Genomic DNA, 25,761 nt, shown 5'->3' with positions numbered 1-25,761 from the left:
GAGTAGGGTCACCTCCTGCAGCCTGTAAGATTATTGCCGTATTAAAATGCACTCCCTTCATATTAAAATATTATTCTGCAGGTACTTCAAGAACCACTTGCTTATTGAGTAACCCAGTGCCATTTTGGCTTAGTGTGCCAGAAGAAGCCTTGACAAAAGCTCTTCTGCCCATCCAAACCCCATCACTGCACCACTGGTGCAAGAAGAAGTCACTTACCACTGGGCTTTAAATACTTCTTGGCATGCAGATAGCTCTCCAGCATACGTTCATTGAAAAGCATGTACCCCATTGGCTCAGAGATAATGATGTCCACCTGTTCTGGAAGGGAGACCTCCTCTACCTTCCCAGGAATGACCACAATCCGGTCAGTGAGGTTATTACTCTTTACTAAAACCTGTTGAGGAGGAAATCATGGGAGGAAATCAGAAAGAGACCAATCACTCACAGAAATTCCCCACCTGTTTGGTCCTTAGATATCTGTTGTGAGAAAGGGGTGGATACTTTTAAGGCGTTCTCTAACAGTACAGTCATACCTCGGGTTGCACGATTTCAGGTTGTGCACTGCACCGAACCCGAAAGTACCGAAACAGTTACTTCCAGGTTTCGGTGCATGCACAGAAGCGCCGAATCGCAGCCCGCACGTGCGCAGACGCGCGGGTCGCAGGTTGTGAAAGCTGCGGGTTTCGAACGTGCCTCCCCCACGGATCACGTTTGCAACCCGAGGGTCCACTGTATACCAAAAACAACATTATCCCAGACAGGTAGATAGATACTCAGGGCTGCTGCTTATGTCATCGTCAGGACTGGGGACATGGAAACAAGTTCAGCAGGTGGCTGAGCAGTTCATCTTGAACTTAAGCAATGAATTCCTCACACTGAGATGTCAGGCCAGAATCAGATGCTTTGTTGACTCTTTTTGTTATCTGCTCTCTGCGGGACTGGTAGCAGCTGCAGTACAATCTTTTGGACCAGCAGCGGAGGTGGTGCTGCAGTTCCAGACAGCTGCCACAGCGTGCAGTGTTAGAAAGGGAGATATAAAAGCTAGGAACTAAATGGCACCTTAAACCTAGGTTATGGGTGCAGCAACAGAATGTCTAGGCACACTTTTTAATAACAAGAATACAAAGCTGAAAATGAATGAACTGCAGCTAAAATATTATGTTCACTTTTCATATGGTCTAGTGCCCATCCCCCTAATATTCTTAAGAGGGTCTCTTCTCCAGTCTACAGGGAGTAGTTGGAAGTGGGGAGGCAGGAAAAGGTCCTCCTTTCCTTCCACTCTGCAGTTTTACTCTGAAATCTTAGGCAAGGTACTGCAACCAGAGCTCAGAAACTGCTCGCGCTAATGAAATTCCCTGTCACAAAATGCACCTAGAACAATGGGAGTTTCAAACACTGACAGCATGTACAGGGCACCTGGGACCCCATGATAAAAGTCCCCAGTTTCAGACACCTGGCGTCTTACAGATATGTTTTATACTTGGGTAGAGATATCCTGATACAAAAAATATATGTAGTATCTGTGGGCTCATCCACACTTTCTTTTGTCCAGGATTTAAAGCTCTGTATCCAAGCGTGTGCTCTTTTGTCCCAGTGCTTTCCCTGGGAAAACCCGTTTTACTGCTGAATCAGAGCAAATGGCAATGGGATTTTTCATTTCAGGCAAAATGTGGGCTTTCCTAGGGAAAGTGCCAGGACAAAACAAAAAAACAAACACCAATGCTCGGATATGGAGCTTTAAAGCGCCACCTGTGCCTGGAGCAAAAGGAAGGCTGAATCAGCCCTCAGCTGAAGGATGCGCATGTGAACAATTTGCCATTTTCTCCTTTAAATAAAAGCAAAAAGTAGAACCATGTAACTGTTGAGTTGGAAGGGACCCCGAGGGTCATTTAGTCCAACCCCTTGTGATGCAGCAATCTTTTACCCAACGTGGGACTTCAATCCCCTGGGATTAAGAGCCTCGTGCTCTACCGACTGAGCTATCCCTTCAGTCTAGTGCATCAGAAGGGATGCAGGTTCCTGCCATGTGTGCAAAATACAAGGAGCATTCCTAAATGCTAAAATAGTTTGAATAGCTTAAAGGGATCCCGAGTATCTTCCTTGGAACAGAATGCCACCCACCGTGTGGAATGCCCTCCCACCAGATGTCAAAGAGAAAAACAACTACCAGACTTTTAGAAGACATCTGAAGGCAGCCCTCTTTAGGGAAGCTTTTAATGTTTAATAGACTATTGTATTTTAATATTCTGTTGGAAGCCACCCAGAGTGGCTGGGGAAACCCAGCCAGATGGGCAGGGTATAATTATTATTATTATTATTAGCAAACTTGCAGCAAGGATTAAAATGGCTCAGGTGTAGTAATGAATTAGAGGCCCACCGGCATTTTAGACATGTGCAGAATCAGCCTAATTTGGGTTTAGCCCCGTTCTGATGAGACATCACTTCCAATGCTAAATCAGAAATAACAATCCCACCTTCACAAAATGGTTGTGGAGAAAATTTGGAAACGTGGAAAATTTGGAAATGCGTCCACAAAACTCAGTACTATAAACATGGGACGTTCCCTACAGTATATTCACAACCAGACTGTGAAGTAGGTTAGGCTGATCCAAAGTGAATTTCATACGTGTGCTCCAAAACTTTCCTCTGGACTTCTCCCCATCTTGACCTTCGAGATAATCTGAGCCAGATCATCATATAAAATGCACACAAGCCGGAGGAGCTAAGAGCATGGGAAGTCAAACAAAGATTTATGATTTGGCTTAATATTTGGACTGTTTGATTATTTTATAATTCAGAATGTTTTTAATGTGGCCATTATTGGATTGTTAATTTGGAAAACTTAATAAATATTGTTTTTAAAAAATAAAAAAAATGCACACAAGCAAATTGATTGTATGGGGGGAAAGATTATTAATTCCACCCTTTCATCGAAGCCTAGTTTCTTCTCAATGCCTAAATCAACACCACTTTCTCTTTATAAGGATAGGGCAGCACAAGGAAGAGAAGGGAAACTGTCCTGTCAGCTGCAAAATGTCAGTGTTTGTGACCTAAGTATGGGTGGATCCCCAGAGGCTTTTCCATAACCCTTGAAACATCACTGACCTCTGCATGTTGAGCCATTGTACTGGCTTCCACTGCATAGATTTTTCTTGCTCCGGCCTGTGCTGCGAAAAACGACAGGATGCCAGAACCACAGCCAACATCTAATACAATCTGGTGGGGAAAATGAACAGACAAGACGTATAGTCAAGTCACTAAGCACAAGCAAATTCTCCCTCCTCCCGAATGACTTTGTAAATTCATTTAATATTTGTATAACAGGAAGTTAGTATGTAACACAAATTCTAACCAAACCAACTGCAAAATTCTAAAGTGTGGAATATTTCCATCTTTGAAGGAGGCAGTTCCAGTGCCCAGAGATTTTATGTCGCAGTGTCCTCATATTAGAGAACAAGCCAACCAGCTAGAAGCATTTAAGCATAAGATTTCATTCTATGACCTGTCCTGACCTAGTCAACATTTCTTCACTGACCCTGGAATTCCACTGCCCAGCGGTGGTGTACAGACAGAATTTCTTAGGATTCAATTCAGGACCCTTGCCATGGGTGTCAGGCCACATCTATTTTTAAATTTAATGTTATAAACTGCTTTTCAAATGCTCACATGTTATACCACTTTTCAAATATGCGAAATAGATAACATTTATTTTGAACACAGAAGAAATGCAGCCTGGGTGTGAAACTTGCAGACATTTGGTCTTGCCTTTCACGAACTCTGGATTATTAGGAGGTGCCTGTACTGCTTGCATCATAAATACAGGATGCACTCAGAAAGTGCCAATAGACTCCACCCCCTTACCTTGTCTTTAAAGTCACTGTGGTTCTGCAGGATTGCTCGCTGGTACGTGCCTGTTCTGACATAATCCTGCATCATATTTTGCTGCTGAGATAAGTATCCATAAAACTAAAGGGAAACAAAAAGCCTCTGCTAAAGCTGGTAAACATTTAACTCAAAGAAAGAAGCACCTCACTCGATATAAGCATTCAGTATCCAAAATGACAGCAATGCTTACAAGTAATTGCTACCAGAAGAACTCACTTCTTGCACTCACTCTCTCTCCATGCAGCAGTGCTGTGGAAGCCACTTGGAAATATTAAATGCACAGATATTGCCAGTGTGCAAGCCCTGGTAATTTTAGTTTGCAGAACTACTCTTGACACTACACTGTCCCAGTTTCTGACAACTACCAGGACATGCATCCAGCAATCTGCACAGTTGCAATTAAGGCCCATGACCTCATGATTTTGAAGAAAGCTGTGTCCACAATTTGGCCAGTTCTTTGAATGCTTTACAGCACACCGAGAATCTATGGAGGATTCCAGTAGACAAAGTTCTGCTCATCCTCCTATCTTTCCTATATCCTTAACATACAACTTTTGCTTTGCTTCCCAGAATTCCAAGCCTCCTCCCCAAATCCCTACCTCAACAGCTGAAAAAGTTAATGAGCGAGTAACAAACAAGCAGACACACTCAATTAGCAGAAGTCCCTTGTTTACCAATAAGGAGCTTTAAAAATCTCCAACTTGTAAGAGACGTACATTTGGAAATGAACACAAGGAACTTACGGTGACAAACCAGAAAAAAGCATCAGCTCTTGAATTCACCCACCTACCTGAAAGTACTGCACAGCAGAAGACTCTTCTGTACGCTCACTGAACACAGACTGCTCAATGTTGTGGCCCCGACAGTTTTTCAAGATATTATAAAATGAGCAGAAGTCTAAAAGAAAAGTCAAACACGGCCTGTTTAGTATTCAAATGTCACTGTTCAGACCCAACACAGAACTTGGAGAGCTAACAGGCAACACACTTTCTGGGGGATGGAGACTAGGATGGCAGCGAAAGGAGAGGGGCAATCGTCTCATATGCTGTGTTGAACCTATGTGGGCTATTAACATAGTATCTTGCCCTCTGACTGTATAAACCTTCACATCCTCAGCAACGAGCAAGTCAGAGACCACATAGCACCCTACAGTCAAGGCACTAGCATTGCAGATCAGACGGCTGCCCATATAAAATGTATCTGGTGCCGTCTTGAACCCAGCAAGGTTATTTTCTCCTGAAGTTGTTTTCAAGGAAACAATCTGGAGTTTCACAGCCCCTTGAGCAGCAGACGTACATAAATCAAACACAAATCTGGTGGTACGTACCACTTGGCGTTGCGAACTGTATAAGGACGCTATTACACCCCAGTGTAATAATGAAAGACTGCTTGCCCACTCGACTGCATTCCGTCTCCTTCGACACAGAACACTTGAACACGCAAACATCATCTTCTGTGGAGAGAAAGGAAGGAAAGAAGAAAATAGAATCAGTGACTCCATCAAATGCTGAAAACATTTGTCCCCTAAAAGATGGGACACAAGGGCAAATATCCAAATACAGTGGTACCTCAGGTTACATACGCTTCAGGTGAAATACGCTTCAGGTTAAAGACTCCGCTAACCCAGAAATAGTGCTTCAGGTTAAGAACTTTGCTTCAGGATGAGAACAGAAATCGGGCTCCGGCGGCGCAGCAGCAGCAGGAGGCCCCATTAGCTAAAGTGATGCTTCAGGTTAAGAACAGTTTCAGGTTAAGTACAGACCTCCGGAACGAATTAAGTACTTAACCTGAGGTACCACTGTATCTCATTCGGGCAGCACAAGGATTTACTCTTGTGTAACTGAACTCTCCCCCCCTCCCTACCTTCACCACACACACCCTAAATCTGTTGTGGGGTTTCCTCTAGCCCTCTGGAGCAGATCTGTGACTTCAGCAGAACAGGGACTTCTGCAGAAGCAAGAACCTGAATTTCAAGAACTTCCTAATCTTCATTACAGCAAAGAAATGCCTCACTACCTGTAGCCATTCCCTACTGATATTCAGTAAGGTGAGTAGCCACCTGTTCGTTCACATCAACCATATTTCTAGTAGTTACTGCCCCACAGTCCCCTTTGGTGGGTCACTTTGAAGAAAGTTCATATGCAGTCAAGTTTTTTTGGTTTGGATTATAGGAAAGCTGAACCCTAACCAGTGACAGGCTTTTGCTTCATTTACATTTCATGCATGTGCAAGGTTTGCAATAGCGTTATTCAGTTTTCTTTGTTTTGCACATATGCTACAGTGAGGGAATTCCTCCAACCTATTTTTTTTAATCTCTTATGCTTGCATATGTCCATTCATGAGAATTTTTTCCCACATAGTAAATTATATTATCTCCCTAGCAGATGTATTGCTTAATTCTCAAGTTGTGGTTTGTCAGCAATCTTCTCTCATATCCAGCCCTCCTTAAGGTGCCAGTTAGGCAGCTAGTTAGTATTTGTGAAAGCTGTTTCAGCCATTTGTCATATTTAGTTTTCAAATGATAAGGTATAAGGATGTTTGCAAAAGTATATGTTGTCCCAACTACCTATATTCATGAATTGCTTTTTTACATATGTTTAGCACAATGGATTCAAAGGTTATATACCCTATACAGTGGTGCCTCGCAAGACGAAAATAATCCGTTCTGCGAGTCTCTTCGTCTAGCGGTTTTTTCGTCTTGCGAAGCAACCCTATTAGCGGCTTAGCACTATTAGCGGTTTAGCGGCTATTAAAGGCTTAGCGGCTTAGTGGCTATTAGCGGCTTAGCAAAAGGGGGGGGGGAGCGGGAAAAAATCGGAACACTCGCAAGACTCGTTTTCGTCTTGCGAAGCAAGCCCATAGGGAAATTCGTCTTGCGAAGCAGCTCAAAAACGGAAAACCCTTTCGTCTAGCAGGTTTTCCGTCTTGCGAGGCATTCGTCTTGTGGGGCACCACTGTACAGCAACATCGCAGTGGGCTCCTCTAAAAGTAGGTAGTTCTTACTCTTGCACTCTTAAAGGTAAACTTTTGAGACTGTAAAATATGTTCTCAATATTAATTCAGGAAAAAGATGTGCATCAACTATGAGAACTTTTGGAGAACAGTGCCTAGCCCCTAATACTAATTAATCTTATATAAACAAGATAAAATGAATAACCCACTGTAGATTCCAAGTCAATCCAAACTCTTCCTAAACATCTTAAAAATCAATTCAGGGTGCACTGTGGGCTGAACAAGTTAATCACATGCTGGCACAGGTTAACAAGCAGAATAATTTATTCAGTCAACAGTTTAAGTTTAACAGTTTTGGCAATACTCTGCTCAGACGCTAGTCCACTTAATCATGGCCTGAGGAAAAGCAGCCCTGAGCATGTTTTGAGTCAGGATGGCTTGTCAAAAGAAAAGGGGGAAAGGAAGGAAGAGGGTTCACCTCTGTCTTGCAGCATCTATTCAGCAGTGTTTGCATCTGCTGTGGATCATAATGTCTGAGTGTCTAAGAAATTATTTTGATGTCAAAGTGCCTTCTCCAGTAGGGCTCTCTCCAAACCCTTAAAACATATGGAGAACCTCTGTCCCAGGTAACTATCGGAAGGCTACATCCATGCCCACCAAGGATGTTGCAGAACCACAACTGAATTCACAACGAGGCAGCAGGAGAAAACTCAACTGTTTCAGCAAATGTTGATGTTGGTTTTAGCTAAATATCCTGTTATTTTTATGAAAGCACTCTTGTGGCAGAGCAAGCTGTCTTATATGCAGTATTCAAAGAAATCTGATTAAGATTTCATAAATATATTTCAGGAATCAGTGAGAATAAATGCAATAGCTGAGCAATGTCATAAAACACAAGCCCGGAATGCAGTTGAAAGCCAGTAGTCAAGGCCTACGTGTCTTTTTGCGCTACTGAATCGTTGCCAATTTAGGTGCACAACTGTGAAATTTCTATTTTGTTCTATATTCACACGTAAAACTTGAAAAGTATCAGAATTTTCCAGAAACAAGGGCTGGTAGTTACTGGAAAGAAAAACGTTTTTCCATGACCTGGAAAGTTCACTTGACAGGGTCTAAATATACGTTGAAGCATATCATGATGCAATGCATCTTGCATTCCCTTCCTTTTGAAGACAGGTGCTGGGTTAAACTGGGGTTCACATTCAAAATGCTCAATAGTGTTCAGAACACTCCAGAATAAAAAGTGGCGTGCCTGAGTCATCAAAGACAGCACGCGGCTTTCTGCCTCGCATCTTTTGACAGGGAAATGGGTGCAGGGATCAAGATGGGTTCGTGCTTTTAAACTGGGCCTTCAGCAATGTACCAAATCCCATTCTAATATTTCAAGGCTCATCTTGAATTCAAAAGCTCAACATACAGTGGTACCTCGGGTTACATACGCTTCAGGTTACACACTCCGTTAACCTAGAAATAGTGCTTCAGGTTAAGAACTTTGCTTCAGGGTAAGAACAGAAATCGGGTTCCGGCGGTGCGACATATGTAACACAAAAACAGCGACAATTTGTTGTTGACAAAGGACAGCTGGACATATAAAGGGCCCATTAGCTTAGGGCCTCATCAAACCTAAATCTGGCCCTGGACGAGGGGGACACAAAATGACCACAATAATAATCCCTGTAATCATAATGAAACCTATACAGTGGTACCTCAGGTTTCATACGCTTTAGGTTACAGACTCCGATAACCCAGAAATAGTACCTCAGGTTAAGAACTTTGCTTCAGGATGAGAACAGAAATTGTGCTTCAGCGGTGCAGCAGCAGCGGGAGGCCCCATTAGCTAAAGTGGTGCTTCAGGTTAAGAACAGTTTCAGGTTAAGAACAGACCTCCAGAACGAATTAAGTACTTAAGCCGAGGTACCACTGTACTACACCATAGGAGGCCCAGAATCCTACCCTGAGTGGCTCAGAAAAGAAGGCTCTCTCCTTTTGAGGTTGAGTATAAGTGGTTACTCAAGTAGCAAGATCAAACATAGCTACACTTTCCTTAAAGAACAAAATTCCAATTGCTGGGGCTTCTAAATAATATAATCCTGGGACCACATCAATCTCAGTTATTCCTACAGTACAAAAAAGAGTGCTTCCTGGAAATGAACATTCATTTCCTCAGTTGGAAAGGAGCACCAGGCTGTGGGCACCACACACATTCACCCTCACAACCTCAGATTGCCCCACAGGCAAGCATTCACTAGGGAAGCAGTCAGAATACAAGCACAGAATGTCACAGCATACAAACACAGCTTCCTTCTGGTAACTCCAGTGGGCACTCTTGTAATTCATTTTAGTTTATTCTGAGCATCAAACTGCCCTCTTGGCTCCTGTATAATAAATGAATGCAACAACCAGGGCAAAATAGTCTGAAAGTGTAAAGACACTGTGCAATTTTTATACTAAGAGTTCGGAGAGGGACCTGACAATTTTGAGGGTTTATTTCCTTTTGTTTGTTTTTTTTTATTCTAAAGCTCTGCTCATTCCCCTGGACAGATTATGGCATGTTGTGCTGGGACAAAAAATCGAGAGGACAGGATGGAGGTGAAGAGGAAAAAAATCAAGAGTTCCACCAAGCAATCTCCCTGCCAAGAGTTCCACCAAGCAAAGAGCTGCCAATTCAATGACAGGTCAGAGACAAGGCCATGAGCTCAGTTGGAGTCATTTTACTGCACAATGTAGTAAAATTAACACAATGAGGCTTGGTCTCCCTGAAGACATAAGCAGCCAGGATAGGATATGAACAATGCCTCAGACTGAAATTGACTGGAAAGGCAAGGGTTAGTCCAAGACAGGGAGGGGATAAAAATCCCAGAGCAGTTGTGTGCCTTGCAAAGAACACAATTCAGATCCTAGAAAAGAGAGCCCTGCCTTTTCAAGATTCTGCTTTTGAAAGCTATTCAATGTAAATGTCTCTCATGCACATTAATTAAGCTGTCAAGCTGGGCCTCCAAGTTCTTTGTGAGTGATAAAAGGGGCACAGCAGATGTGTCCTGGGCTTCCATACACTGAGCACAAAGGGGCTGAATGCTTGGTGAATTCAAAAAGGCCGCCAGAGCTTGTCACATCAGAGCTGGATTCATGAGATGAGATGCTTGCCTTGCTTCCACTCCAGAGTCCAGCTTTCTTCTTCCAATAGCAGGCTTATTCCAAGGGTGCAGCTTGTGTCTCACCCACCTCCCAAGATTTTATCTATGGTAAGCTCCAATGCTAGTACTGCAAAGCCAGAAAAAGTTGCTGCATTGGAAGACATTCTTCCTTAGGTACTTTCTCTGTGTATTCCCAGCAAGTGCCAGGCTTAAATACAGAAGAGGAAAAATCAAAGACTGTTTATGTTATTATGTGATTGTTGTTCACAAAACAGGAGAAGCATCTCGAATAAGCATAAGCAATCCAAATACGGCCAATTTAGATTTTACTTTTCCCAACGTTTAGGCTTTACTGCTGTGAAACGAAATAAAATACTTTCAACTTGTCTTGCAATGATAGTGGCATGCCTCAGACACATTATATTGTGGTATGCCTCAGGCACCATTTCCCCAAGCAATCCAGAGTTGCAAGCAGAACAGTCCATGAAACCAAAGGCTGATCCTCACCCGCTCTGTTACATCCCAATAATCCTTTCCCTAAATAAAGATTAGTGGCTAGGTGCCTCACACACCACTACACCAATCCCAACAACCAGGAATGTGTGGCTGTCACTGGAGACCCAACATGGTTGTACTTAGTTCAAACACAATCTGTAATCATGTTCTGAATATGATTTAAGTAGGGCATATATGGAGCAAGCAAGAGAGTAAGCATGTCTCTCAAGGTGGCTACTTGTCCTGGGAAAGTGGGGGGGAACCTCCTTTTTGTACGACTCACAGTTGGAGAAGCACCAAGGAATTTTAGTCCTCAAAAAAGCAGATGGTGACAGCAGTCACGAAATTAAAAGACGCCTGCTTCTTGGGAGAAAAGCGATGACAAACCTAGACAGCATCTTAAAAAGCAGAGACATTACCTTGCCAACCAAGGTCCGTATAGTTAAAGCTATGGTTTTCCCAGTAGTGACGTATGGAAGTGAGAGCTGGACCATAAAGAAGGCTGATTGCCGAAGAATTGATGCTTTTGAATTACGGTGCTGGAGGAGACTCTTGAGAGTCCTTGAGACTGCAATAAGCTCAAACCCATCCATTCTGAAGGAAATCAGCCCTGAGTGCTCACTGGAAGGACAGATCCTGAAGCTGAGGCTCCAATGCTTTGGCCACCTCGAGAAGAGAAGATTCCCTGGAAAAGACCCTGATGTTGGGAAAGATTGAGGGCACAAGGAGAAGGGGACGACAGAGGATGAGATGGTTGGACAATGTTCTCAAAGCTACTAACATGAGTCTGCCCAAACTGCGGGAGGCAGTGGAACACAGGAGTACCTGGCTTGCTCTGGTCGATGGGGTCACAAAGAATCGGAAACAACTAAACAACAACAACAACAACAATAAAATACAATAGCCCTTTTAGGTGCCACAAGGCTCTTTGTGGATCTTGCTGTAAAGGTACGAAGAATACTAAATAAGGAGAAAGGGTATGTTAGTGCACACAACGCTACCCTAGCCAGTGCTTTTTACATAACCTATGACTTTTTCTTAAAACACTTGCAGACAGTGTATTTATCCTAGATGTACAGAGGGCAGAGCCCAATCAAGGTTGTCTGTCACTAGCACACCCAACCCACCACAAATGTCAGTCACACATTCATCCCTTTCCCCTTGCCACTACTCTGTACTAATGAAAAAAGGCTATGCAGAAACTTCAGTTAATATTTTGAGTGTATGCAAAATATGTAGATTTACACATGTAGAGACTTCAATCATGAAATCATTACTCTGGTACAAAACACCCATGACTTACACGCCAATGTACTGGGTTGATTCCAGTACTGCTCGCTCTGCTCACACAACAGACTTCTGCTTGCACAACAGGACGTCTCCCTTGACCCATCTCCCTGGCAGCACCCCCTGCCCCACAGCACACTGCCAAAATGTGTTCCAGAGGGTTGGGGGACAGGCTGGAGCAGATGAGGGGGTATCATACTGCACAAGCATGACGTCACTAACAGAGAATTGGATATAACACACTGCATTTAAAATGCTTTGTTTAAAAGTTAAAAGCATTAGTATTCAGTAGTTTCATTTCACAGAACAGAATTATGGGGATTTTCTACAAAGGATACTTTGCTAATGTTAATGAGTAATAGGATCAGTGCTGGGGTACTGGACAGCTGTGGTCAATTACTGTATGAAACCAAGAAAGCCCTTCTGCAGATTGGCAGGCTGCCTTTCTTTGCATCATGGTGTCGTCTGAATTTGAAGAAGCTAGAGGTAACTCCTTGCTCCTTAGCCATCCTGGATTATGGCTACACAGACCTTGTCTGAGCTCCCCCAGGGTTCTAAATAAATGCCAAGAACTATGCAATCCTTTGATCAATGACATATATTTGAACACTGTTACTAGCTTAGAATTTAATTTAATATGCATAAATCCAACAAAAAAAGGCATACTTAAGCCAACTGAAAGAAATGGAATTAAGCATACCTATTTCTCCACTGGATTTCAGTCACAACTTAACTTGGGTTTTGTAGTAATACAATTCTACTAAAATAATTAATTGCAATACCTAAAGACATAAAAAAAAAATCAACTGACAAGGTTTTTTTTTAATGGCCAACCATATTGCTTTCTCTCTTGCTTATAGACCCTGAGACCACTACAATGAGTTAAATGGGTAGAATTCAATTATAACAGGGATTCTAACTATGAATGTATCACAACAAAAATTCCCTTACTGATAGCAGTTATGCAGTGATTACTCCACCTGACAGCGTGGTGTAGTGGATCCATGTTGTATATGGATCAAAGAGATTCAGCTTCAATTTTCTACTACGCCAAGTCATTATCTTTCAAGAGGAATAGTGAAGCAAATGTATGGTGAACTGAATACAAAGGAGATACCTTGGGAACTAGAAGGAAACAGAAAAGATTGGTGCCTGTCTGAACATCTTCAGACATATGAGTTTAACGTGTTAACCAAGTAAAGGAAGCAATATCCAGAACCCAGGTAGTAGGCCACACAAGTTGGGACCAAAGTGAAATAAAATGACATGAAGCACCTTAACTATTACATCTGTATCTCATTCGATAACTGAATAGTGGATAAGGTACTTGATTTCTTCCGAGGTTTGGCTCCACCACTACAGGCTGAGCTGGATTCTGGCTATTGCTCCATTTACTTGGCTAACAAATATAAACACATAATACTTCATGTTTGTGGGCTCAGAGCAGGCATTGTTTTTTAGCCTTTAGGCCAAGACCCAATACCAAGCAGAGTGTGCTCAGGGGAGGCACCAATCTTTTCTGTTTCCCTCTAATATCCATGTATATCCTCCTCTTTAGCAGAAACAACATCCTCACCAATACTTAGCATTTATATGATGCTTTGGAGGAGCCAAAGGATTTCACATGTTTTACCTTGCAACCCAATGATGGAAACAAGATTTGCACAAGGTCTCCTATCTTCACAGTCCAGTCTGGACTCTACACTACACTAGCTCTCTAGCTCTTCCAGGTCTGCATTCTCCATCTCTGTATGCTACAGCAACACATACACAAGTTCTACAACCCTGCTACATACGATGCAAATGTGTAAGAGGTATACAGTCCCTAAAATTCCCTTCTCCTCTGAAGAACTGGTTAAGTCCTTAGTTGTGCTAGGCAACAGTGGGACTTTATAATGCATAACATTACTTAAACAGTCCCAGTAAAGAACAGAATTTAGCTAAATTCTGCAGAAGCATTAAAATTGTACAGGAGTCATTACTGTAATTCTTAAATACTAAATAGTGCACGGGCGGGGAATACACATTAGTCTAATGTCTACCCAGTCATTTAGAGCTAAACTCCAGACCAATAACGTTCATAAGGAACAATCAAGCAACCTTATGTCCCTGTCTAGTTGAAGTTCATTAGCTACATATGTGGCAAGTTATTTGGAAGGGAGTACCTGCTGGATGTCTGCCAGGGTTTCTATTACACTTGCTTGCTGCTGTGCTGAATTTCTACTGGGGGACTCGCTATCTTTACTTTTCTTGTAAAACTGATACAATCTGTCTTCTCAAGTGTAGAATTTACATAGAGTATCTCTTGGGTGAGGGATAGAAAAGTTCAAAATTTGAGAAAAATCAGGTGGAAAATGCATGTTTAAATCATGAAGGCAGAAATCCCCCTCCCCCTATATATCAGAAAGCTAAAAAAGAAAACTAACAAATCTGAATTCCAGTTTATGTTTGAAGGCAATCGTATATGAAGTTTTCATCATCTTACATACATATTGTGGTATTCAACTACCATATTGCTGAAAGAGAAATTCAGGGCTGCACCTTCATTTTTTTGAAACTCTCTGGTAGATGAATGAAAAAATACCAATTTTTATCTTATTTCTGTGAAATTTAAATAGCTTATTCTTCACTAATAGAAAGCTCAGCTAACAGAATGCTAAAAATATGGTCACATCTTAATTATACAAACGCTCCCTCAGCTATATGATCAATGGATACTAAGGCTCTGAGTGCTGCTGGATTTCCAAGTAGCACTTAGCTTAAATAGTGAAGCAGGACTATCATCTGCATACAGTCGTAACGTATTTTGTTAGCAACTGGAAACTTTGCCTGATAACTGTCAGGCATTAGAAGAAACTTTCCAGTGATCAGATCGCGCTACTAAACACCATTCCTTTCTTTTCTGAAACTACCAGGAACATGTTAAACAGACCTCTAGCCAGCTCTCACATTCCTAACTTTGCCCCATCCAACCAGAAAGGATGTGTCAAATCAATCAGCTGTCACTTTCATTCAACCCCAAACAACCAAGGAAATATGGCTGCCCAGACTGAGATTCCAAAGCAACTTTTTCAGTCCTGGCTGGCCTTACCATATTTTAATCAAGGTATTGTAAGAAGCTGACCCAGTATTTCACTCATAAGGGAAATGTTTTCAAGGTATGAGAGGTGCCCCACACGTCACTATTATCACGAGCCCTGTTACTTGCCTGAATAAGGGTCACTTTTACAAGTAAGAACCTCTGTTTACATATTTTGGGTGGCAGTCAGGACAGTGACATCTCTTTTAGATTTTGCATGCAGTTGTCATGGCTGTGATGGGTCATAGGTGCCCAATCCCTGTCAAGCCCTTTCTACTAGGTGATGCCAACATATTATGTTTGTGCTTAGGGCATCTGTAAGGGGATCAGTTTGTGTATAAAAATATACTTCTAGTCCCTGAACTACCGTCAGCAGAGTGGCCCTGAGAAAAGAGACATTGGGAACCCCTGTTTTACAGCATTATTTTGGATAGGAGCCATAATTTGGTAGGAAATATCCAATAGTTTAAAGAAGATCCAATAGTTCACCTGGTATTTTTCCTTTTGGTAATTAGAAAAAAAAGTAAGTGGTAGAAGGAAAACAAGAAACTTGTTAGGGCTTAGAAAGAAACCTGGAAAAAAAGAGCTGTCAATTTCCCTTCAAATCATCTGCTGAGCATCCCTTGAAATCAAAGTCACAAGAGAAAGCATAGGAAGGCAACACAGCGAAAACTGTTGCTTGATAAACAAGCTATAGTATCCCTTTCCCAAGACGTGGGGTTAGTAGTTTGCCCACATGCCCACCAACAATACACTATGGACGGAGGTCTTTCTTGGCTTTTAACATTAAGATTTCCCTTACAACAGACTAAACCTGAGAAACTACAGGCCCAAGCATCAGGTCACTTACCCTACAAGAGTGGTTCCCAATTAGTGGTCTGCAGACCCAACAGGTCCACGTAACCCAAATGGGAACCACTGCTCTAGAAGAATGTTCTGAAGGCTGCTGCTTGAGAAGTGAAGTTTTGTCTCCTGGTAACCTGGAGCAGCAGCAAAGCTTAAATAATTCACTTTTGTGACATGGTTCGAAGGTTTATATTCCATGCTCTTTCCAGTTTTTTATATTTTCTGGAGTTGTTGATGTAATTCAGATTTTTGTCATCTTTTATTCTTTTACATATTTTAATGTGTTTTTTTATATTTGACTGCAGCCATTCTGGAGATCTTCTTCTTGAGGAAAAGAAATAACTTGTATCTATTCATTAAGTCACCAAAAGTCCAGTCTGAGGTTTGAAAGGTGTCTCTAAATGTCAGCTAGCAATTAACTTCTACAAGAGGTGAGATGGGGAAAGTATACAAGGTATACTTTCAAGAATGCTGGTAATGGGTCTCGAGGGATATTATCAAACTCTGCTTTTCTATGTGATACCAGAATTTGCTAGTGGACACCAACCTCGTGTTTGTTTTGGTTAATGCAAAATGACTGTTGCTGTTTGTTTTGCATTTGTTTGCATATTTCACAGAAAAATATCAGTAAAGCTATATTATTAAAAAGGTAATAGAGGTTGCACATTGCAGTGTGTTTCAGCATACTAAAACCAAGCACTAGAGAAGAGCGCATTGTCTTATTTCTTTGTGCTCTCTCCTGTTAGAAGACAACATGAAGTAAAGTATTGTGAGGCTTGTGTCCAATACAATGTAGGCACTAAAAATGCCTAGTTAAGGGGTCAAAAACAGCAAGCAGGACAGTGGCACTTGCAAGAGAAAGCACCTCCCATAGCAGAAATCACTTCTGTTTTTAGGCTGAACCCCTTGAACCAGCTGCTTCTAAAATGGCTGTCACACTGCTCAGTGCTGGTAGTAGATATACCAACCAGTATACAAATTTAATTAATAATAATAATAACAACAACCTTCTCTGGAGTTTTAGATTCCCTTCAAACTGGATTTTGAGAAGCTGAAAAGGTTTTAGAAGACAGCCGGAAAGACCTATGTGTAGCCTAAAGAGAGGATTAAGGAGGACCCATGTTGAGTTCTCAAATGTTTTAAACAAAAGCAACAAACAATTGCTCTGCAAATTCACATCTACCAAAGAGTTTGTTACACTGCTGCATGAAAGCAGATGTCAAAATATTTTCCTTATATTTAACCTAAACTAGCAATAATTCTGCAAAGCTGATGAACACCTAAGGGAAGTTACAGATTCTCAACCACCACACTGGATTTGTCAGAATTATACAATTCCTTCAAGATGGTGAAAGTAATCTACTGAAAAAGCAATTTTGTGTGTTTAGCTGATGGGTTTTATCAGTGGTGTAAGTTTTCAAGAGAGGGAAACCCTATTCAATCTAGGGTAACTTCCCTGTGCTAATTTGGGTAAGTTGCAAAAGAAAGTTTTATGATACCCTAGAGAGCAGCCTATTTATTGCAATTTATTTTACTTGCATTTAATAAATAAATCTAAAAACTGAAACGGCCATGCCTGCCTAATATTGTATTTGCAATTGCATTCATTCATTGTTACTAATGAACTTATGGAGCAGTCATTTTTCTGCAAAAAAATAAAAGCACTAGAAAAATGCCCACCCATTGTTGGGTCTTGCAGACAGGCAGGCCCCATTCCCCTGGACAGCCTTGCAATGAGTGAATCTTCCAAAGTCAAGCAAAAAAGAAACCAGGCCTTTTGAAAGACAAAAACCTATTCACTTGGCAGCATTTGCACTCCTGAGTCCCGCAACCTTCCCTAGAGAAACCTATCTCATACATTAGCTTGGTGGTTTCTTGCTGTTCCCTGCAACACAAGAGAAGTATGTGGCCAGCTTCATGGGGGCTTTTGTTTCAATTTCAACCAGTTAACAGGTCAATTGTCATGAAGGCAATAAACTCCTAAGCCAGCACTAAAGAGTCATCATGTATGCTGAAGTTTACCAAAATTTCCACATCACTTGTCAGACCAACTAAGCCTGAACAGGGTGCCTGTTGGGCAACAGAGTAGTCAGTTCTACTGCAGCTGTATCCCCTGACCCTGCTATTGCAGGCCCCGAACACCAAGAGCTCACTTGGTATGCAAGCTAGAAAGGATTAGAGATCATGTATACGAAATATTCTGAACCTGTCAAGTCCAGCGCTGAGTTGTAGTCACCCTACTGAGGAGTCATGATGCATTGTGTTGCAACACACAGGATTGCAGTGCTTTCATTCTAATAAAGTCAGTGGCTTCTTTCCACAGCTTCAAGTCTTTCAAGTCTCCCTGCAGTTGTCTCCAGAAGAGGCATCATCATCAAGCAAGATTGACAGCTAAAAGCACACACAGTCCACTCTTTGAGGCACTTACTGGCTAAACCTAGTAAGTGACTATGTTCTCTGCAGGTCTAAATGCAGACACTTTACTAGGACGCCCAATTCAAGGCTGATTCTGTTGTAAATATATGGATACCCATTGGCTGCATCCTGCTCCTTCCTTCATTGATGTGAGCACATTAAAAGCCCTTAGAATGACAGCATCTTTGGATAACTTCCATGGTAACAATTTGGTCCCCTCTTGAACCACATACTCCAGTTTCATTGCACTTTCCCATTTTCTTCCTAATACTAGGAATCCTTTCCACCAATCATTCAGAGAATGATGCACTTGATAGAAGTGTTTCTGTCCCAGAAGCTAAAAGCCGCTTGCACTACTCTGCTACGTATGACTGACTTGGGCTACAATCTTAACTCCACTTACCTAGAAGCCCCGTTGAATCAAATAGTACTTACTTCTGAGTAGACTTGGTTCAGCATTGCATTGTTACTTGGGAACCTGGAACTACAATCCTGTACATATTAGCAGGTCCCTTTGAAGGACCTAGCTAACTAAACATACACAAAGCACAGCATTAGGATGTCACAACTGCAGCAGAATATGCCAGTGGTGTTGCAGAGTAGCTTAAACTGGGAGCTGCGAACTAGGAAGATCCAATTCAGATCTTATGCAGACATAAGCTCATTACGCAACCTTTGACAACCCCAGCCTCAACTTGGGATGATAAAACTGGTCTATTTTACTGAACTGGATTACTAAGATAACGAACAGAAACTTTAAAGTACTATACAGTCATTAAGTATTGTTATTACAATGGTGTAAATACTTCTGAGTGGCCATTCCAGCAGTATATGAAAACACTCTTAAAATGCCATTTGTATCCAGGACAAATGAACCTCACTACATATGCTTCTATAGTTTGATGGCTGACTTGATAGTTTGATGACTGACTTTCTTCTGATATTCAAAACAACCTCTTAACCCAGTTTCCAAAAAAACCTGCCAGATTTTGGACCTGTTTGGCTTCCAGGCCAAAAATAAACTTAAGGATCTTCTTCACATTAGCCAAATTTAAAAATGCCCTATTCCAGTTTTAATCTCATGTGCTGACCGAAAAAAATCTTTAAAAATACTTGGCCCTTCAACCCATTTCCTTTTTTTTTTTCTAGAATCACAACAGACATTTCACATTCAGCTTTAACCACTATGTGCCCCCCCCAAAAAAAACCTTTTTTGAAATCAGCTATTGATGTGATAATTTGAGCGATGGCTTGGGGGAGGGGGGAATCAACTTCTACTAGTTTAAATAAAAAAATTCCTTCCAGTAGCACCTTAAAGACCAACTAAGTTGGTCTTTAAGGTGCTACTGGAAGGAATTTTTTTATTTTGACTATGGCAGACCAACACGGCTACCTATCTACTACTTCTACTAGTTTAGTTAAGGTACTTCAAAGCTAGACAGGCATCTGCATCTCTTTTTGAAGAACCAACTGGACTCCCTGCAAGTTTTCCATAAGACTATGAAAGCCTTCAAGGCAACACAGAACTAGTCATCCAGCAGGTGAAGTATTCCAAGAAACCAGTCAGCTTGTGTTTAAGAGCAAGAAGCAGAGACAGCCACTCAGCACAGACCAGGCAGATTACCGCTGTCCCCACTTGGCCACAAAATTCAATGGGTGACCTTGGGCCAGCCGCTGCCTCTCAACCTAACAACCCACCTCACAGGGTTGTTGCGAGCATAAAATGTGGAGGAGCAGAATTTCTGTATTCTGTCTTGAGCTCTCTGGAGGAAAGGCAGGATACAAATGCAATTGATGGCAAGAATAATGAGCGGTCACCCCAGCCCATTCCTTCCAAGGACGATGCCTGCCTGCTCCATCTTAAGAACATAAGGATAACCCCTGATGTATCAGGACAATTCAAGCCTGTCTGCCTGGCCCAGCACCAGTGCTTTTGTTTTTCTAAAAAAATGTTTAGGGGTACAGTGGTACCTTGGGTTACATACGCTTCAGGTTACATACGCTTCAGGTTACAGACTCCGCTAACCCAGAAATAATACCTTGGGTTGAGAACTTTGCTTCAGGTTGGGAACAGAAATCTTGCTCCAGCAGCGCAGCAGCAGCAGGAGGCCCCATTAGCTTAAGTGGTACCTCAGGTTAAGAACAGTTTCAGGTTAAGTATGGACCTCTGGAACGAATTAAGTACTTAACCCGAGGTACCACTGTACTCTCATTTTGACTCAAGGAAATCACCATTTTATAGTTCAAATCCTGCTAAATTAATATAGTAAACGGACAAAAGTACAAAGATTCACAAAATGTTTAAGGGTATGCATACCCCTGCGTCCCCCCAGAAAAAAGCACTGCCTGGCAGCTCAGCAGATACCCATCGTGGCACAAAACATGCAAGCTATCCCTGGGATGCAGGGCCGGCTCACCCACGAGGCAAGGCGACTGCCTCGGGCGGCAGGATCCCCATGTCGGCGTTTCATCCCAACCCCGTTCCTGGGGCACCTCTTCCCTGACCCCCTTCCTCCTCGCTACGGGGAGAGCTGGAGGAAGAGTGAGGCGGCGCCATTCCGGGGGGACCGAAGTGCCGGCCCCCGTCACTGGAAGCGTGGCGGAGGTGCGGCACTCTCCACATGCCCAGAGGCACCGGCGCGGGCCCTTCAGCGCCCCATCCATCCATTCATCCACCCGCCCCTCAGCCCGAGCAGGCCCCTTCCCCCCGCCCGGCCACCTGCCCCGTCTCTCGCCTCCACTCACGGCTATAGAGGGCGAGGCAGGCGGCGTCGGGCCCGGTGCGGGCCTCGAGGCGGAGCGCCTGCTGCTCCTGGTGCCGCTGGATCTCGCCGTTGGCGTCGCCGATGGTCAGGAGCCGCACGCCGGGGAAGACCGACACCGACGCCGCCGACGCCATCTTGGCATCCCAGGCCCGACCCGCGGCCGCCGCTGCTGCTGCTGCCGCTGTGAGGGGCGCCGAGGAGGAGAGGCCGGAAGCCGCGCCTCCTGAGCGCTGCCGCTCAGCGAGTGGGACAGCGCCCCGTGCGGGCGGCGGTGGAAGGAGCTTGCCGCGAAGGAGCCAGTGGGGCGGCCGGGGGAGCGGGGAGGGACAAGGGCGGAGGAGGGCGACCCCTGCCGGCCGCCAGCGGGGACAGCGCCCGCGGGGAAAAAGCGGGCGAAGGGGAAAGAGGAGAGGTTAAAGGGCCGAAGCGATCGTGCGCGGCATTTCCGGATCCCAAGCGCGGCGGCGAAATCCTGCTTTGTACGGAGCAAGGATGCAGTTGGCATTCATGGGCAAACTAGTAATTATTATTGTTATTGTTGTTATTGATTATTATTATTAATAATAGAGTGGGTATGCATTGAAATGGCAAACTCTGTAGTTGTTCTTGTTGATTTATTTATTCCCCCCCCCCCGCTTTTCCCTGACAGGGACTCAAGGCAGGTTGTAGATACAATGGGAACAGCTAAAAACATAGAAAAGAAAACAACTATCATAAAAAACCTTTTAATCATTAATAAAATTAAAATCATATATAAATATAAAAAACTAAATAAAAAACTAGTCAAGCAAGTAGGAACGCAGAAGAGGTTGCTTTCCCTTACAGTGCTTTTCAGATAAACTGCACAGCCATAAAAAAGTGGTGGCAGCAGCCGGGGGATTTAATAATAATAATAATAATAATAATAATAATAATAATAATAATAATAATAATAATAATAATAATAATAATAATAATAATAATATTTTCTTATTTACATGCCGCGCTTCTGGCTGGGTTGCCACAGCCACTCTAGGCAGCTCCCAACAGAATATTACAAACACAATGACACATTAAACATTAAAAACTTCCCTAAACAAGTTCTTTTGAGAAGTCTTGTCATCAACTGCAATGGGACCTCCAGGTTCAGAGGCCATATAGGGCAGATGCGCAAGGGGTCGCTTTGCATTTTGGTTTTCTTAATCTTAATTATTCTCTGCTCTTAATAATAATAATAGAATAGAATAGAATAGAATAGAATAGATTCTTTATTGTCATTACACAAGTGCAACATTGTACAAAGTGCAACGAAATTGGATGCCATCCCTTAAAACATCAAAAGCAAAACAACAACAACAACCAAACAAACCACATTCCAGCCACACCCACACCACACCCATCAAACTCCCAGGTCACACTATCGAGTTACAGCATTCAAAAGGGCCACAGCTCTTGGATAGAAACTGTTTTTCAGTCTATTTGTCTTTGACTTGATGTTTCTATATCTCCTGCCAGAAGGCAGTAGTGCAAACAGACCGTGTCCCGGGTGAGATGGATCCTGCAGGATGTTATTTGCTTTCCTAAGACAACGGGAACCGTACAGTTCTTCCAAAGATGGGAGAGGATGACCAATAATCCTTTGGGCTGTGGTTATGACCTTCTGGAGCACCTTCCTCTCCCTAGCTGTACAACTGGAGAACCAAGCACAAATACAGTATGTAAGAATGCTCTCTATGGAGCCTCGGTAGAAGCACACCAGCAGTCTCTCACTCAGATTGTTCTTCTTTAAAACTCTGAGGAAATAAATTCTCTGCTGGGCCTTCTTCACCAGAGCAGTGGTATGTGCGCTCCAAGTCATGCCCTGATCGATAGCTACTCCCAAAAACCTGAATTCCGCCACCCTCTCCACCCGTTCCCCGTTGATATACAAGGGCTGAATGTCCGCCTTTTTTTTCCTGTAATCCACCACCAATTCCTTGGTCTTAGCCGTATTAAGAGCCAGATTGTTCTCTCCACACCAAACACAGAGCCGCTCCACCTCGTCCCGATAGGCGGACTCATCCCCTCCTGAAATGAGCCCTACCACCGTAGTGTCATCAGCAAACTTGATGATTTTGTTGCTGGAATAGATGGCTGTACAGTCATACGTATAGAGAGTGTAGAGCAGGGGACTCAACACACAACCCTGTGGTGAGCCGGTGTTAAGGCTAAGGGCTGTGGACATGTGTGACCCTACTCTAACCCTCTGAGAACGTTCTGACAAAAAATCCAAAACCCAGAGACAGGTGGAGTTGGAGAGTCCAATCGCCTCTAGCTTGGACACCAGTCTATGGGGGAGGATAGTGTTAAAAGCAGAGCTAAAATCCACAAACAGCAGCCTCACATAACTCCCCGGCTGCTCCAGATGGGACAGAGCAGCATGGAGAGTGGTATTGATTGCGTCTTCTGTGGATCTATTTGCTCTGTATGCAAACTGGTAGTTGTCAAAAGTTGATGGAAGACAGGAAATAATGTGACGGCGCACCAGTTTCTCAAAACACTTCATGATGATTGGAGTCAGTGCAACTGGTCTATAGTCATTCAAACTACTGATTGTGGATTTTTTAGGCAGAGGGACAATAGTTGACGACTTCAGGCAGGGTGGGACAATAGACTGGTGTATTATTATTATAATAATAATAATAATAAAGTTCAACAAAAAAAGATAGACAAAGATGTTATTTATTTATTTATTTATTTGTGTACAGTGGTGCCTCGCAAGACGAAATTAATTCATTCCGCGAGTTTTTTCGTCTAGCGAATTTTTCGTCTTGCGAAGCACGGTGTCGGAAAAGTTTTGGAAAAACTTCAAAAATCATCAAAAACCTCAAAAAAGGCTACCACACCACGTTCTATGAGTTGCTCCTTGAAGTCAAGTCGCAACTGTATTAACGGTGTTAAGAAAAAGGAAACAAACTTGCAAAAAACGCAACGCGTTTTTGTCTTGCGAAGCAAGCCCATAGGGAAATTCGTCTTGCGAAGCAGCTCAAAAACCGCAAAACCCTTCCGTCTAGCGAGTTTTTCGTCTTGCGAGGCATTCGTCTTGCGGGGCACCACTGTACTTACTTACTGACAAGGTTCACACTCTCCCCCCCCCCCGCCCCGAAGAAGCATAACAGAACGCAGAGGCAACAGGGGAGCTTTTCCCTCTGGAAGAACGGGTGGACGGGTGGGACAATCAAAATTTAAAAACAGTGTTGCCAGGAAGCTAAAACCAACCCCTTCTGACATGCTGCTTTGCCTGTATGCAATGAGTCCCCTCCTCCTTGCCCCTACAAGGAAGAGCACACAAACATACAAATCCCCCACTGAAGTGGTACAGTCCCTGCGCAGCTTCATTCTGCAAGGTGGTTGACGTGGCCACCAAAGCTTCAAGGAGATGTTTGTAGCAGGACAAAGGAACCGAGTATGGTGTGAGCAGAAATAAAGTTGCACTGTGTGGAGGAGAGCAGTTCTGGAAATAGCAGCAGAGAACTGAGAGCAGCAGCTGTTCTGAGACCAGGGGGTTGAGGTCTGAATTGCCCAGTGTTGAGAAATATTGGTCATACCCCACTTCACTCACTTCCTGTTGCATCAAAGTTTGCAGCGCCATAGCAGGGAAATCTGTAGTGGTTTAGGATGTGAGACATGGACTCGTGGTTCAAATCCCAACTGCAATGAAACTCTCAGGGCAACCCTGACCAAGTCAGTTATCTCTCAGCCTAAGCTGCCTCACAAGGCTGTTGTGAGAGGGAAAACAGTGTGCATGCCACTCTAAGTTCCTTGGAGGAAGGGCAGGGTAAAAATAAAGAAAGTAACAAGTAAAGGGGGACTGAGCCCATTCACCTGTGCAAATTACATGACCAGCATCATTCTTGGTATCTGTCTCCATTTGTGGACCTCGCTTTGGCTGAATTTCAAGATAATTCCTCCTTGCAACATGAGACCTGAAAGCCAACTTATAGGTAAAAGGTAAAGGTATGGTAAAGGACCCCTGGATGGTTAAGTCCAGTCAAAGGCGACTATGGAGTTGCGACACTCATCTCGCTTTCAGGCCGAGGGAGCCAGCATTTGTCCACAGACAGCTTTCCAGGTCATGTGGCCAGCATGACTGAACCGCTTCTGGTGCAACAGGACACCGTGACGGAAACCAGCACAGAAACGACGTTTACCTTCCCACCAAAGTGGTACCTATTTATCTACTTGCACTGGCGTGCTTTTGAACTGCTAGGTTGACAGGAGCTGGGAAAGAGCAATGGGAGCTCACCCCGTCACGGGGATTTGAACCACCGACCTTCCAATCGGCAAGCCCAAGAGGCTCAGTGGTTTAGACCATAGCGCCACCCACATCCTGAAATACCAACTTATAACACCATAAAAAGGTAAAGGGACTCCTGACAGTTAAGTCCAGTTGCGAACAACTCTGGGGTTGTGGCGTTTGTCTGCTCTGCAGACAGTTTTTCTGGGTCATGTGGCCAGCATGACTAAGCCGCTTCTGGTGAAACCAGAGCAGCGCATGGAAATGCCATTTACCTTCCCGCCGGAGCGGTACCTATTAATCTACTTGCACTTTTTGGCGTGCGTTCGAACTGCTAGGTTGGCAGGAGCTGGGACAGAGCTCACCCCGTTGCGGGGATTTGAAGCTTTTGATCAGCAAGCCCTAGGCTTAATGGTTTAGACCAGTGTTTCCCAACCTTTTTTGGGCAAAGGCACACTTGTTTGATGAAAAAAATCTCGAGGCACACCACCATTACAGCCCCATGACGTCAGCGCGCAGCGTCACGCCGGGAGGGACGCACGAAAGTGTAAGTTTCAATTTTTTTACCTCCCCCTTGCCGGGGAACCTCCAAGCTTTGGGGGTGGGGGGGGGAGGAGGCAGCAAAGCGAGGCAGGAAGGAGAGCGCG

General features: G+C 43.4%; 1 protein-coding gene across 4 annotated transcripts in view; it reads right to left on the bottom strand.

Moving 5' to 3' along the window:
• The window catches only part of CARM1 (coactivator associated arginine methyltransferase 1), a 40,824-nt gene extending 19,783 nt beyond the window's left edge, over positions 1 to 21,041 (bottom strand). The window contains exons 1-6 of one of the 4 annotated variants that reach the window (XM_081176552.1): positions 20,840 to 21,041; positions 5,214 to 5,339; positions 4,677 to 4,783; positions 3,863 to 3,967; positions 3,107 to 3,217; positions 218 to 395 (exon numbers count right to left, since the gene is read on the bottom strand). In XM_081176552.1, the coding sequence (XP_081032678.1) occupies positions 218 to 395; positions 3,107 to 3,217; positions 3,863 to 3,967; positions 4,677 to 4,783; positions 5,214 to 5,339; positions 20,840 to 20,993 (781 nt within the window). In that variant the 5' untranslated portion in view covers positions 20,994 to 21,041. The remainder of the gene's footprint in view (positions 1 to 217; positions 396 to 3,106; positions 3,218 to 3,862; positions 3,968 to 4,676; positions 4,784 to 5,213; positions 5,340 to 20,839) is intronic. The other 3 variants (XM_081176553.1, XM_081176551.1, XM_081176550.1) reach the window with 3 other exon arrangements.
• Between the last annotated feature and the right edge of the window lie 4,720 nt (positions 21,042 to 25,761).

This window comes from Podarcis bocagei, assembly GCF_964188305.1.
Source record: "Podarcis bocagei genome assembly, chromosome: 17".
Lineage (NCBI taxonomy): Eukaryota > Metazoa > Chordata > Lepidosauria > Squamata > Lacertidae > Podarcis > Podarcis bocagei.
Note: the sequence above shows the minus strand (reverse complement) of the source record. Positions and strands in the feature narration are given on the sequence as shown.